At 39.5% G+C, this 16324-nt stretch overlaps 1 protein-coding gene across 1 annotated transcript in view; it reads right to left on the reverse strand.

Moving 5' to 3' along the window:
- Window positions 1-948: 948 nt before the first annotated feature.
- SPATA48 (spermatogenesis associated 48) overlaps window positions 949-16324 on the reverse strand; it is a 24127-nt gene continuing 8751 nt past the window's right edge. Inside the window, 5 exon segments of the mRNA XM_035894152.1 lie at window positions 949-1065; window positions 2878-2884; window positions 4632-4739; window positions 15446-15553; window positions 16082-16126. Coding sequence (XP_035750045.1) covers window positions 949-1065; window positions 2878-2884; window positions 4632-4739; window positions 15446-15553; window positions 16082-16126 — 385 coding nt within the window.

Raw genomic sequence — 16324 nt, forward strand, 5'->3', positions numbered from 1 at the left:
AAGCTATTTCTTGTAAACATGTTACACATGTATGTACCTCAAAAGCCTACTGGAGAAAAGCAAGCAGGAGAGGTAACAGAGCACCAATATAGACGATTTGGGTAATACAACTCACCAGAGACCTCAGGACAGAAACTTCTAAGCAAGCTGCCAGGCTGTCTAAATTAGAATAAACTATTTGGACTATTTTGGTCCTTGAGCACAATAGAACCCCCTGAACTCCAAATTTGCATTTGGTATTCTCTTTCTCAGGGATGCAACTTTCTCGTGAAGTCTACACCAACACCAGAAAATAAAACAGTGCTGAGCCAAAGGCTTAAGCACTGACCCTCCATCTTCCCTATTTAACTGTTTTCAGTTTAAGCATAAGAGAATTTAAGAAGCATGGGTGCAAGCCATACAGTCTTAATTAGCATCCAGACCAGAGACCATAACCTGGCTCCTTTTATTCACTACTACACACAGAGACAGCACAGGCAGAGATTAAAATCTCACCCTGTGACATTTAACCATCTTTGCAAGGCATGCTTAGGACAGCTGGTGAGAAGGGCTGCTGCTCTGTAATGATTTCTTAGTTAATAATGCATTTACATATGTGTGTCTGCATGTGTATGTGTATATATATATATACATAAAATGTTTATGTCAATGGATGGAACAGCTACAGCATAATTTTCTACCTTAGTTAACAAGGCAATCCAGTACAGAGAGCAAGCTTCAAGCCTTTGACTTACGACTCCTCTTGTTTTTAATATGGTTTTAACTGTCAGCACTAGTAAGTCATAAATATGAGAATAATGTAATAAGGACTACCACAAACACCCACTTCTATGTTATTTTATTTTTGTTCCGTATTTAAAGTATCCACACATCTTCACACATTTCCTTCCTCCTCACTGTCAAGACACTGAGGCTCTCAGTTATGCAGGTAAAAAGGATTGACACTTTCTAAACTGTAATAGTTTCTCGTTTTCTCTTGTTGAAAGAATTCTGAGGACTAACTGGAATCACCATCTGAGAAGAAGGTCCCTGGTGATTATACTGAGACGAGAATTCCTTCTTTTGCTATGCATCTGCAGTCACAAGAAGACAGAGAAAAAAAGACTTTTAAAACGTGTTCGCATATTGCTAAACATTCCCTCTTCCCTCTCACTGCATTCTTCATAAACCGTTATGCCCACTGGCCTCAGAAAATATTAATAATTTGCAATATGCCATAGTATTAAAATCAGCCCCCTTAAACAGAATGGTGGCAAATCTTCCTCAAAATTTTAAATCTTACTTTCAGGATATATGTAACATGCTGGAAGACAGATCCCTGCAGCAGCTGTGAGAAAGGTATGTTCTGCCTCTTGCCTTTTTTCAGCCGTCCTTGGACACACACAGTTGCTTCACAACTTACCTGCGCACTGTGGAGAACTGCTATGAGGATGCTGAATGCATTCAAGCATGTAAGGCCCTGTGCTCCCTGGAGGGCTAACTCTGGCGATGCTGGAGGTTTGGCTTTCAAGCCTAGAAGGAACACTTTTCTGGTACCATGACATGCCTGCTTCAGACGCCCAGTCCTCGTGGTACAGAATACTGGGATGGGGATTAGAAAAGATGCTGGGGACAATTTATACTAGACTTCTAAAATTCTTCTCATCTTCTACAGGAAGAGGCACTATAAATAATCTTATATCTACAAGCTAAGTTGGTATAGCCCCTCTGCTGCAAAACACCTATCAAAACCAGGGCTGACACAGAAATGACCACAGAGTCTTATGTTCACTCACTCTCCGAACAAAAAAATACTTGCTTCTGACCTAAAGACCCCTTTGAAATCTCCAAAGTAACTTGCTGAAAAGGTGCAATCCACCTCTCCAAAGTTAAATTAAATCCAGCACTACTTTATACAAGCTGGCAAGGCAAACACATTTCCACACAACTCATGGTGCAAAATGGATTTGTGTTTTCTGGGTAGCTATGGACAGTTCATTTAAACACAAAACAAAACAGAAACCAACACATAAAACATTTCTTCCTATGCAAAAACTAATCAATGCTGCCAGAATTTAATTGCACTAAAGGACTTTGAAACCTAATTTTCTGACTTCACCTTGAGATTACCTGGAAACAACAATACAATAAAAATACATCAATAAATCTTGACATATAAAAATACCATTCATATTCAAAGATGAAGAAACCATATTTCTTCTGTTCTATATCCTTTACAGTCCTGTTGAGTCCAGAATGCTTAAAACAGTTATAAAGGGGTTTGCCCCACATACTGTGGAAGCTCTGTGTGATAGAAATACAATGCAGAAGTGGTTGCATGCTGCCCGGTCTATCTGATGTTGCTGATACTTTTGACAGGAGCATTTATTAGACCATGTTAGCAGTAGACAAAAGACTCCCTCTGATACCCATAATTGTCTTCAGGAGACTGACCGTATATTGTAGACATGTCAAATAAAGCAGCTATAAAAGCATCCACCACATGCAATCACTTGCTGCTTTCTGAGAAATTATTACAGTCATGGCTTGAGGATGATCAAAGTGAGAAAAAAAGGGGTCGCCATTTTAAAAACAGTAAGAATGAGATCATGCTGTACATGAAAAGCATGTGGAGGTGAATTGGGGTAGTCTGACCCCAAATTCCAGGAATAACCTCTTTTCTCTTCACCCCTCCACTACAGTCTAGCTTGACCTGTGACCACTGAAATCAGCAGGACTTTTATAATTTATTTTACAAAGGGAAGGAATCAAGTGTTGAACATCTCTCTTTTACGGGCGTCACTAACTAACGTTCGGGGGACATTCCCAGCATCCCTAGTAGTTTTACATAGCAGTTTCATAGAGGGCTACGATCCTCTGTCTTGAGTCAGTGAACACTATCTTACTCCACAAGTAGCCCCAGAGAAAGTAAACTAGGACCATTACAGTTTTGCAACCAGTGGTTCTACCCTCAGGGGAGTATACCACTCAGCTCAGAAAAAGGGCAGTAAAACCTGGCCTACAGCATCCGGGTGCCATTATGCCTGCTGTCTGCTTCCTAGACACCCGTCTTCAAAAAAGTCAGGGGATCCCATCCTGGTTCTGGAAAGTCTCCACTAGCACAGAATGAGAACCCCGTTCTTGCCATCCACTAAAAACTGAGAAAACTCATCCACTATGATCCACTAAAGTAACACCTGTAGAAAGTAAAAGGAAGTAGCAGATGTGTTTTCCTTTCTTAGATCACAGTGGCGCCTGTCTTTTTGCTCTTGAGATCGGGTATCTGTCTGATGTCTCTCAATGATCTTTGCTAACATGCATTTTCCTGTGACATTTACAAGCAAGTTAGTCTTGCATCAGGCTGCTCCAAGTTCAGCTTTATTAGCCCATCGAGACTCGGGACTCAGTTGCGTATTTTCATTCCCTGTCAACAGCAAGCTGTGACTACAGGTGACTGCCTATTTTCTAAGTATAACCACAAGAGGAGAAGAGCAGAGCTGAACGGATGGAGGGCAGTAGAAATGGAAGTCAATGCATTTTGCACGAGGATGAAACACTTGACAAGGTGAATTCTTTAAAAGCCAGGCAGGTCCCTAAAGCTCCTCAAGCCCTTTCTGGATACGTTGTACTGGCAGTGCTGAAAAAGGTGTCATGTGTTGAGAACAAAATTCTAAGGCCAACTGAACAGCTTAATGGAAGACAAATCTCTCAGGAAAAGACGGACACTTGGGATAGGGTTACCATGTCCTAGATCATTATGGATAACAAAAAAATCAGAACCTAAAGCAGGAAATCATAAAGGAGACAGGGGAAACAAACAGTTATTAAGCTATTCTGAAGCTACTGGGAGAAAGGCTAGGTTGGTCCTTTGCCAACGTCAGAAGCTCTTTGTGCTAACAAAAGAAAAACAGTTTTTCAGCTGTTCTGAGTTGTGTCTGGCTCTTTTGAAACCAACAAGTTAGACACCTAAATACTTATACTGGCCCATAGTTTTAACAAGCCTTGAATGGAAGAGCAAGAGAGAATAAAGATTATCAACTCACTTCATGAGGTAGCCACAGTAGTGATGTGGAGCTGCGATAATTTCACAGTCACAGGGTCCTGGGCTGCATTGGTGTGGGGCATGGCATGATTTTGCCTCTCACTGCCTTCTGAGTAACCCCACCCATTTTTAACAACTATTTTTGTATAGCAAATACCTATTTCATAAGTCTGCCAGCACCACTTTGGAAACATAACACCACATATTTTTCTTCTGAGAATTTTTAACTTTGACATTCATGGGCCTCTTTCAAAACACACACACAGATCAATCATAAAAAAAAAAAATTCACTTAAGACCTTAGCGACCATAGCTAAAGAAAAAATTTCTCAGTGTGGAAATAATCCACATTTAGAAATCATGATTTACCTCAGTGTTAAGGCACCTTCCCAATACATGCCTTACGATGTTCCAGAAAAATTTTAAAATCTCAAAAGGATTTCAGATTAGCATGACAATAAAGTGGTAGGATCCAACCCCAACTGTTCTGTATTTTTTAAGCCAATGGAATGTCATTATTAACATTTAATTGTTCTTAAACCAAATAAATGCAATTAGTATTTTCCCTGTAATCTTTCTGAACAAGCTGAAAAATATACCTCATACCTACCCATGCATTCGTGCAATTATTGATGGGGTTGTTGATGGAAGATTAGAATTTGCCGGCTGGGTTGCTGACCAATGAACCTTGCCAGTGTATCCAGGGATATTTGGAGTGCTAAAGGAAAAAGTTAAAGGGGGGGTGGAGGATGAAGAAAGAGTAGATTAAATGACTATAGGCTTGAAATACAACTTACAGATCAGTTCTAAAATACCTGGTGTTTATTGAAGATGGATGGGGTATAAAACTCTTCATAATATAATAAGTAGTCCTTAGAATGTATGAACTGGCATAGCTTCTTTAAGATCAGTGAAACAACTTCATGATGATCTAGCTGATGATCTGACCCAAAATCTTTGGTTAGACATGGCAAAAGTGAGTTCTTTAGTGACACTTCCTTTTTTTTTTCCTCAGTTGTTTAGGTTGAATATTTGCATTATACTAATGATTACAAGCTAAATTTAATCTCAAAGAAAAAATGGGGTCATGGGGTTTGCAAAGAGCACAAAAAGTAAGGAAATATTCTTTAAAAATGTGATACAGATTCAGCTTCAAACATGGAATTTAGGTAGCAGGCTTTTGGCCAACAGGTGTGTTTCTCATGGCCTAAACCACAAATGGTTTCCTAAATGATTCTGAAGTCGTCTAAATTTCCCCTAGAATTTATTAAGAACATATTTACATGTATATGCAATATTATTAACACTGCTTGGACACATCAACTGAAATTCTAACTCGAGTACACCAGTGGACTGAGACAGTATGTGCCACATCTTGGAAAACTAAAGCCTTTTGTTAATTCTGATAAGTGTTAATGTGAAATTCAAAGACAGTTCCTTAAGGAGACGGAGAAAAGAATTCTACCTATCAGAAAATTTTGACAGTAATTGCTGCAAGATGAAGCAGAGATGGACAAAATAATAGAAAAAAAAGAGAAGGTACTAACATGAATTCAGAGACATAATCCATGAAGATTAAAAATAAAACAAGCTAAAACACCAATATGACAGCTTTTTTTCAGCACAAAGTTATTCAGAGAGTATCATCAGCACTGTCCTATATTGACAGCACAAAATAGGACACTGTTGAATTATAGATATATCCAGACTGCCCATACACATGGAGGTAAGAGCTCATGACAAGCTGTTTCGTCCACTGAATCAACTAAATACTTGGGATTGTAAACCTTGCCTGCATTAGTCCTTTGCGGGACTTCAGACCACATGAATAGTAACAGTGCCTCCTGAAAAATAATCTCTGAGGTATTTTTTGGTTCCCCTGTACCCCTGAGTAAAAATAAACAGTTCCTGTAAAGTGCATAGAGCTATTAGTTTCAGTACAGCTGATCAGCTACTTCTCTGCAATGAAGTTCAGCACAGGTTGCGCAACTGGACATATGTGTGAGATGTGGCTTATCAGAAAATACTTTGACTTGCGTACTAGGAAACTTGGCTCTGAGATTCCCTCGTCAGAATAGCAGAGGTAATGACAAAATGCTGTATCTACCTACCACAGTAATAACAAAGGACTGAGGGTGAACAATACTTTCCACGGAAGCATTGGTGGTATATGTTGTAGTCTTTGTACCCATAGTTAGCAGAAAGACCATCTAGTCCTTTGTCTTACTTTAGAATAGCCTTGCACTAACCCATACATTCATATGCTGCTTTATTCCCTGGGCTATGCTCCAGTGCGTGAGCCTCCAGAGAAGATGGCTTTGTGGCATCAGTACACCAGTTTTGTAGCACTTGGGAAGCTGTTACCTATGGGGAATCGCCAGGTAGTTGGCTGAGCAAGTAACAAATCTCTCTGTCTTGACAGCAGCCATGCAGGGGTAACAAGTAGGCCTGAACATATAATAGAGCAGTGGAACATATTTTTGAGAATTGGACAAAATGGCTTGCAGACAAATTTGCTTTTTTATGTCAAAGTAGACAGTTGTCAGGCCATGTGCATATGCGTAGAAAATTTCATCTGCCTATGCAGGGATCCCACTGAGGGACACAATGGACATTGGGCAGGTTTGAGTATAAGCACACGCATTCAGCCAAAACTGAAAATGTGATATCACTTTGAAGGAATCAGTCAGACTATGAACAGTTTTATTACCCTGGTGATGTGCTACATACCAAGACACATCTCTCACATATAATAAAGAAATTCTGTTGACTTCCTTGAAATTGCATGAGTGTTACAGAGAAGAGAAGGAGATCACAAGAAGCCGCATATTAACTTGCAATATTCTATAAGCCTATTTGGAGTTAACTCACATAATAACTGTATAACTGTGGAGATATTCAAATACATTATGCACTGTGAGGCATCTGATTGACAACATCTTCTGACCTTTAAAACTTGCAAAATCAGAAGAGAAAAGCATCATAAACAGCCAAATGTTATCCAAAAACCAAGTCTGAGAGATGACGAAGATGATTTGTTCTAGACTGCCTGTTAGAAAGGACTGACAGAAGTTGGTATATTCATAACATGTGGGAAGGATGTAGCTCTGAAAGAGAAGAGAGATGGGCAGGGAGAAGCTAAAAGGATAGTAAGAACGCTTACACTACAGTAAAGCAGCTGCTCTCCTGGGAACCTGCAAAGAAGATGCAAAAAAGTGCTGCGGTTATGTATGTGATAAAGCAGAAGAAACTGAGGTTAAAAAAATACCCCTTTGGTTTTTTGTTTTTGGATCATGCTGTCTAGATCTTGTGTGTTTTCTCTAATGAGCTGCTAAACCAGATTGCTGCTGCCAAAGAAAACAACTAAGTGCCAGGCTGCCACTGGGCAACATACAAAACTGTGGTTATGCTGTCGTCATCAAGGTTTCTTTCTGTAACCATGACATCTCTCTCGATCATATGCTTCCTTGTTATCATGCTAGCAGCTCTTAGTCCCCAAAATAAGCAACATACAGCATTGACAGTTGAATCTGTGCAAGCTCTAAGAGTTTTCAAGTGGAATGTAGTGATTTGGAGTGCCTCTGCTTCGGTGTGCCTCTGTTTCATATTGTCCATCTCGGGATGTCTTTGAAGACTTTTATTTCCTGGTAGTGTTCAGGAAAAACAGTGTGGGCCACTCATACTGGTATTTAGAGCTATCTGAGATGCCTTCAGGTATCTGAGATAACCCCCTATAGCACAGGACCCACAGGAGACCCATACTGTTCTGAAGCAGCAGCTGGAAGTGATGCTCTGGGGTGTCTCCAGGGCACTGGATGCCCAGGTTTACCATGTAAATTCCATGTCAGCTGTTTCTATGGGAGTAAAATCAAGATTCCCCCAAATAATTTCTAATTCTTGAAAACCTCGGATCTAGCACTTCAGCTTGAGAGACTGAGGTATCCAAATTTTTTTGTGCAGAAACTGTGTCTAGTGAAAGCAATCTTGCATTTATGAGCAAAGAGCTCCTAACATCTTACTCTTTCTTAGAAACACTGTTGGATAAATCCCATAGAACTAGATCACCAGATTAAGTCATTAACTAGCTCTTCTGGTTACTGCAATTATAAAATAGGCCTCATTCACAGTACATAAGACTTGCAGCTGGCTTCCACTTCAAACTCCCTTCCAGGAAGACTGACAGTTCACACGCTTGTGGTCCTTCTTTTACTCCATGATCCTATTTGCAAAGCAGAATAACCTGTGGTAAAAATGCCTCAGATGTGATCCTATGTCAGGAAACTCAATGCATAAAGTCTCTAGTGTTGGGGAAGAATATACCTGAGAGAACTTGTGAAGTCAAAACAAGGTGCTTCATGCAAGCGAAGAATGGGACCGACAGGATTTTTGAACAGAGCACTGGGGTTGCATTTCATACTCTTCTCCCTCAGCTATCAAAGCAGGATAGGGAATGGGTATTTACAAATGGATTTGGGATTTCTAAAAGGATAAAACCATCAAAACGGTAATTCCCCAGAAATATTTTTAATCACGTTGAACTGGAACATTTTGTTTCTACAATTTCAAACTGTTTTATTCTGCTTTTGACTTTTTCAACCCCTCTTTTTAGTAGGGGGTAATATTTTTGAGAAACAAGAAAGCATTTCAAGCCGGCAATAAAATCTCATTTGGAAAATGTCAAAGTAGGATATTTCAGCATCCCCCACCCTCAACCCCCCGAATGACTCAGATTGGAAAATCACTAAAAAGGCATACATGGTGGACGAGCTGTCAGTTTCTGAAGAAAAGATACATTGTGGGAAAGCTCTTAGGCAACCCATGAAAATGACTATGCAAGGTGCATTGGGTCCTGTCCCCAGCTAATTGTGGCCTGTGAGGTTTCTGTGGTAACTTGAAATGATAAGGGATGCATGCACACAGTCAGTTGGAAGCTGACTACACTGAAGAAATATGACTGAAGTCACTACAGATACACTGATGCGATAGTAGCATTTTGCCCAATGTGCTTGAGAAACCAAGAATAAGGGGTAGTTTCAGAGAATAGCTTTGGGCAAGAACTGCAGGACTTGAAACACTTAGGACTTTGTCTTCTTAGAAACTGTAAGTATTAAGTTCCCATTTCAATCAACTGCTTCCAGAAATGGATTTTGGTCAGATCCTGTCCTCTCTCTGCCACAGACAACTGTGGCCTTGGACAAGTCACTTCGCCCTCCTCAGTCTTCATCTTCCAAAAACTAATACTATAATCTACTTTACCAGTGTTATGGCAATTAATTAGTTGATGCTTCAAAAGTGCTGCTAAGTAAATAACACTTCGTTAGAATGCATATGTATTGTGTAAGCACTGCCCTCTACTGAGTATTATGAGAGCTGATGAATTATGAGTAGCAAGTTTTAAAATGCTAACGACTGCCAGATTTTTACTTACTTCTGGAGGCAGAGTCTTTTCATGTGGAACAAGAAAACATAATCTCTGTCCTAACTCCTTTTGTCAAATTTCAAGAGGTAGGTTGCAGTAAGTACCACAGTGAGAAATCGGGAAGTTGCTGTGCTATAATACAAAAGACACACAAAAGAGAAAAGCATAAGGCAGATGTAACAGTTGATTGATATGAACTGTTGATGTGTACGCTGGAATGCACTGTGGGTGCTACACTGTTACTACACTAAGTACTGCTAACTCACTGAGGGTGTAAGGGAGTTCTAACAATGCCAAGGAGGAGAGTTATTTGTGTCTGTCAGGCCGAGCATTTACCAGAGCCCTGCCCATGAATGCTACAGAGGAAATCCCCATCACCAGCGTGGGAGGCTTTTTTTCCATTGACCCTTAGAACACCTGCAGAACTAAAATACCATGTAGTGCATAACCTTGTTTCAGCAGCTGATTGGGGAAGAGGTCAACAAAAGGAAAAGCTGGTGACAAGGGGTGGAGGAGAATTATAAAAAATTACATACCTCTAAAGATGTTTAAGAAAAAGAGAACAGCAGATGATTATGTGGGGAATCCATCTGATGCAATAAAACCAGTTTCTGTATGGTTTTCAAAATTATTAGGTTCAAAATGCACTTCTGAATAAGAAAAGGATTATTTTTCAAAGTAGTTGTTAATAACAAGAAAGAATGAGCTGCGTCATTACTTATTTTCACTTATTAATAACATGGAGAGTCTCAAAAGTGCCCAGAGAATTTAGCAGTCTGAGCCTTCCTGGAAGCCACAGTAGCTGTGCTGCGAAGTTTATTCCTTTGTGTAACTTGCTGAAGGGAGCTGAAAATACAGTGTTTCCTCAGAATTCAGACTGTCCTTTTCTACCTTGATACACATTTGGGTTGGAGCAGCAGTTACACACAGGGGTTCAGATTTTTAGAAGTGCTCAGCACCTAAAAGTTTCATTGTGGTGTTTGTGGCCAGATTTTCACAGGAGCTTAGCAATCAACATGCACCCAGAATGTGAGCCCTTTCAGAATTCTGGTTTTCATGTGTGGTTGCTGAGCTATTTTTGAAAGCCTTGGCTGGCTGCACAAAACATACTCTTTAGCTCTCAGTTGCTTCCTTACCTAGTATATGTTTAGCTATGTGACATATAAAACCAAATGCAGTATTCATCTTCCACAAATAAATAAATATTGTAAGCAAATAATTAATAATCAAATCAGTAAGAAACAAAGAAAAAAATAACCAAGGAAAACAGACATAATCAATTCAAACTCCAAAGTCTTCCAAAACAAATCACAGAGGTCGCAGTTCTGCAAAAATATGAACAGATACTCAATTCTATCCCTGTTCAGTAAATTTTGCTAAGCAGATACCTTTAACTCGTTGACTCCAATGGAATTCACACTTCATGGGTTTGAAAGAAAAGAAAGGAAATACAAGAAGAGAGTTTAAAGTAGGCAGACAAGTGGAGAAAGTAGGAAAAAAAACCCACAAGAAGAAGAAACTATGCACCAAAAATCAGTAAATTTAAAAATACAACAAAAGCCACTTGATCCACTGGACAACTGTTGTCCAGTATACCTAAAAAAATTACACAAAGTAACATACAATGAAAATACAAAAAAACACCAAACCATTCAATTTGGAACCTTGCTATTTAGTGGCATAAAAAGACAAGATTCAAGCTAGAACTCCTGTGCTCTGACAATGTAGTCCACTTGATGGAGCACTGAGCTGTAAGACGAGATCATGGTAAGTTTTATAAAAGGGTTTTGGAGATCTTTTGGTGGAAAAGGACTGCATTACAAAGAGATTTTCAGAGTGCTCTTTCACAACTTCCTAATTTTTTGACCAGCTCTTTTTTTTTTTTTTTTTTTTTAAAGATTTGTATGTTGTCCTTGGCAAAGAAATTATAGAAGATTCTAGCTTTTAGGTGTACATTGCAACATAACCAAGGATGAAAGAGAGGAACAAGTTCATCCTAAATCAGATTCAGGAGCGCATACACAAACCCAGGATATTAAGAATGATGCTACATTCCAGGGCTGGAAGAGACCACAAGAGATGATATAATTGATCCCTTTCCCCCAAGACAGACTTTAATGAAAGCCTAGAAGAGAATGACAGGAACTGAATTACCATCCAGGATCAGTGGTCATGTGTGAAGATGAAGAGTCTGACCCGAGAAAAGCATTTCCACAGCTCCTTTAGGGAAATGCCCACCGATCAGCCTAGACTGCCACCAGATCATGGACATAGTTTTGATTAGTAAATTCAGACTCTTAAATTTAGTGCTTCTAGACAAGTCACAACACTTATGACGTGGCATTTTACATGTGGCAAAGACTCCCACAGCTATTCCATGTCTGAACCACAGAAAAAAACTGGATAAAAAATTACTTAGATTCCTAAGTCTTCACTTGTGTTTCAGCCTAACTTCTAAGAACTATGGTCTAACTTTTAAGAACCATGGCCGTCATTTTGTGTTAATTATTATTTTTTAAAACCAAGTTTCAGCAAAGCAGCATTTCAACAGCATAAAGCTCAGAGTTTGGTAAAAAAAAAAAAGGCACAGGCTAGGGCTCAAGGATACATGAAGTTTAATTCCTAACAGTGCTACAGATTCCCAGTGGGATTTGGCAAACCACTTAATCCCACTGTACGTGGATTCCCACCTCTAAAACTTCTAAACTGCACGGTAGACTTCAGAGTATTATTTAGAGTGCTGGGTATAGGCACAGCAGCTTTTCACAACTCTGGTCTCAGTCTAGGGGCTTTTAGGCTCAACTGCAGCCTAAGTCATGACTTTTATCTTTTTTCTAATTCCCTAAGAAAAAAGAAGAAAAACAGAAGATGGTTTCCTGTTCTGCCAAAAGGAAGAGAGGGTGGGCACAAGGGTAACATACAAAACATGCCCAGGTTCACCACTCTTCCTGTTTGTCTCTGCAAAATTACATGACAGATGACTCTTAGCTAGTTTCAGCTTTGCTATTAATTTGAATGGCAACCACATTCTTGCGTCATCTGGGGAAGAATAGTGTCTCACTCCAGAGTAATGCCTGAGCACCGATGCTGTTGCCCAAGTGCTAGAGGCAGGAAGTGCAACTGCTAGTCCGTGAAAGAGTGAAAGTGGCTATCTACAAAGAGATTTTTATATTTTACAGACTTACAAAGCATATTTAGGCTTCTAAATCCAAAGCGTATATCTAACTTCTCAAGGATTTTGGTGGGTGTCTAGCAGCCGTGATACCTACACATCTTTCCAGAGCTACTGGCAAACATACAAAGTGGAAAAAAAAATTACAGGGATCGCTTTTATGTCTCCTTTCTGACTTTCTTCTTTCCTCTGCTTAAAATCATAGCAATCTTGGTGTCTGATAATCACAGAGAATAAATATATTTTATGAAGAACTTAATAGAATTTTTCAGGTGGAATTGAGTTTTTCACAGCTTTGAGGTGTCAGAATCTTTTAGGTCTCAGAAATCTTGGTCTCCTGGTTGCCAGAAATCAATGAAACCCATGGCCTCACTCACTAAAAAACAGGAAAATGACATGGAGAATACCGGATAAGGTAATACAGAACCTGTTGCTCAAACTTATAAATCCACCATGATACCATACACTGCAACGAGTTCCAGACTACACATCTGTCTGTTTGCAGCACAGTGTACACATCAGCTTCTAGTCTTCAAAGCTCTACAGCAACAGCAGCACGACATGGCAGAACTAAGGGTTAATAGCTCTCCTAACTTCCCTTCAAACTCAGAAATCTGTTCAGTACTATGTTGTATCCTATATGTTTTTTATTTTTAAATATTTATTTTATTTTTAAAGCTCATTTCTTAACAATCATTTTATATTCTTTTAATGTTCTAATTCAAGCAGAAGTTACACGTTAGGTGAAGGCTGTGAGAAATCAGATGACTTATGCAGGAGGTGAGATAAAATAATCAGAATGGTACATTATGCACATAAAAGGTTGACATTAATAGGTTCGGTTGCAGTAATATGGGTCAAACTTGACCATTGTACAATGCTTAGCACCTTATTTTGCCCGTGAATGTACTGCTGTAGTGAGTAAGGCTGTGTGAAGAATGATGTGCCATTCCTCACAAGTGTGGCAGCATGTGATGCATTACAAAAGAATGTGCATTCTCCCTGAAACTGATGTAAAAAACAGACTTAAGGCAGAGATCATAAATTCCAGCTACTTCCAAGGCAGCTCCCAGCAACTAGGAATGTTTAGCACACGCTCTGCCGTATGTGAGTAACGCCCAGCATTATGCGTTTTCTTCAGAACAGAGAGGGAAATATTTTTACAGTTTCTCTCCCTCTGCTTCCCCCAACAAAGTATCCCTTCTGTAGTTTTGTCACAAATGGGGACTGTGCAAGGCCACTGAAAGGACAGAAAGGAAAGGCCTATGCAAAGAGAAAATCTGATTAAGTAAACAGAACTGTCGCTTTCCTCTTGTTTTATGATTTTTAGCTCTTACCATTATATTGTTACTTCTACTGTTTTAATTTCTCAAAAATTTGCAAATACGTGCTTAATACCAGCTCAAGCTACTAAGGGGAACTTTAGGAAAGGCTTAAAGTGAAAACCTTTAGATGTCAGAGCTCGTGATCTAGCTACAAGTTGGGTGTTCCTAACGGCACTCAGGGAGCTTTTGCGAACTCAAAGGCCATCTAGTGGCTAAAGTTAAAAATCACACATTTTTATCACGGCAATATTCAAGTTGCAATACCCATCACAGAACGGCACATGTACTTCTACTCAACAGACCTGCTATTAATACTAAAGAACAGGAAGCGTTTGCAGTATGAAAGTATGTCATAGTTTGAAAATAAACATAGGGTTTTTTGGAAGTAAGGACTCTATTCAGAATGGCATCAGCAGAAATTTCTGGTGTGTGCTAAGCTCAGAACCTTCTCTTCCGTGTCCTCCCCACTTGAGCCTTGAATGTAACACAAATACATTTTTTTCTGCTGGACATTTACAGGAATGTCTGTGTTAGGTACACTTAGCATCATTCGGAACCACAAGTCAGGTGTTTTGGGGTATGATCTAGCAGATGTGCTCAGACCAGCTTCACATGCAGCCTTTCTCAACTGAGAAAAAGGGCAAGGTGCCTGCTGAATTCTTAAAACTTGGTTGTGCAATTAGTCTAGCAAGCTTAACAGCAGGAGGGAGACTATATTCCGAATTCCACCCCAGCCTAGGTCAGAGTCAGCTGATCATGAAGAGTTCACTACACCAAGACAGTATATTGCACTGGTGTTACCACAGGCAGCTTTTACTTCCCAGAATGGGCACACTAAGGGTAGCCTTGGTCCAACAGTCAATTATTGCCAGTCTATTATGACCATTCTGTACTAGACGGATGGCAGGGTCACTTCGACCATAGAGCAACTCCTGGATGAAATAAAACCCTAATCAACATTTGTGGTTGAAAAGCATGATGCGTTGTGTTAGGAGGGTAATTTCCCTGAAACTGTAACATAAATGTGATACAATAAAGAATCAGGCCTTAATGTTCTATGATAAATTCATACTTAGTCAAAACAGGTTGTATTTAAGCTTACTATAACACAAGTAGATGGATAAAATCTGTTACACCACCATCTCAGTAGACATCTCTCTGCTCATTCTGTATCAGCTTCCTTGACTAATTTCGTATATCTAGGCTGAATGGTCCCTCAGATTTATACAGAGCTGCATTGACCACTGTAGGCAGTTATCACTGGAGGCCATTTACTACTGACCCAGTTATTAAAAAGGACTCTTCAAATTCAACCTTGTGTCTGAAAGCCCATTGTGCTTCCTATGCCAACAGACCTCATTCAAGTTATTAAAAAGAATGACGAGCATTCCCCCCATTTCTTTTTATTCTTTGGCCCAAGACCAGATCTTTGACTTTTTTTTCCCCCTTTCCCAAGTAACAAGAACTCAAGAAGCAGTATCAAAATCCTGCTAATAAGAGAAACATACTGTGCAGTGCTCGTGTAGAGAGGCTTTGAAATTTGCACATTATTAAGTGGGATTAAGTCTACGTCAGCATTGTCATTGTCTTCAAAACTTACTGCACCAACACAGCCACTGTTCAGATAGAAAGGAAATCAAAGATACGTACATTATTCATAAGACAGCTGGTGGAGGCAGCTCAACCATATACTGCATGCTCCAAATTTCTAGTTACTTATTAAAACGGTCCACAAGAAAAAACATGGAGATGAACTGCCCTGTGTGCTTGGCATGTCCCAAGATGAAAACAATCATCTGCTGAACTTGCAGCACACAGCAAATGACAGCTCTAATACATATGTGCAGATACAAGGCTTGGAAAGACTGGAAATGAGATAGAAATGCATTATTTCTTGTCCTTTTGGCTATGCCAAATGTGGATATTCTTCCATAGAGAACATAATGGATGCTGATTTCTGGTTTACAGGTAAAAGGCTGGAGTTGCCCACAAGCAGAGGAGACTCAGCACACGCTATCCCTTGGCACAAGAAGGTTAGGTTAGATAACATAGGCCATCTACAACTATTGCTTCAGAAAATGAGAGATGGTCTGCTTGTGCTTAATAGAAAATGTAGAAGTAGAAACAACCCAGGGACATTGTACTTACATATACAAAGGATATGACAGGTTTGAGAGCTTCGTCTTATACTGTTAAAGACAAAATAGATCAATCACCTTTTTTTTCGCCAGACAGCATATTCTGATAGAATATTTATGAGGTCTCAAAGGAGAGGTGGTGACAAGTCAAAGTTTTGTTCTTGGAATGATGCAATGCTCATTTGAATTTGGTAAAAGACCATGGTAAATTATTAGATTGGCATATATGCTACACGACCCAGTTCAGCA

The sequence above is a fragment of the Egretta garzetta genome, unplaced genomic scaffold (genome assembly GCF_000687185.1).
Source record: "Egretta garzetta isolate BGI_Z169 unplaced genomic scaffold, ASM68718v1 scaffold264, whole genome shotgun sequence".
Taxonomy (NCBI): domain Eukaryota; kingdom Metazoa; phylum Chordata; class Aves; order Pelecaniformes; family Ardeidae; genus Egretta; species Egretta garzetta.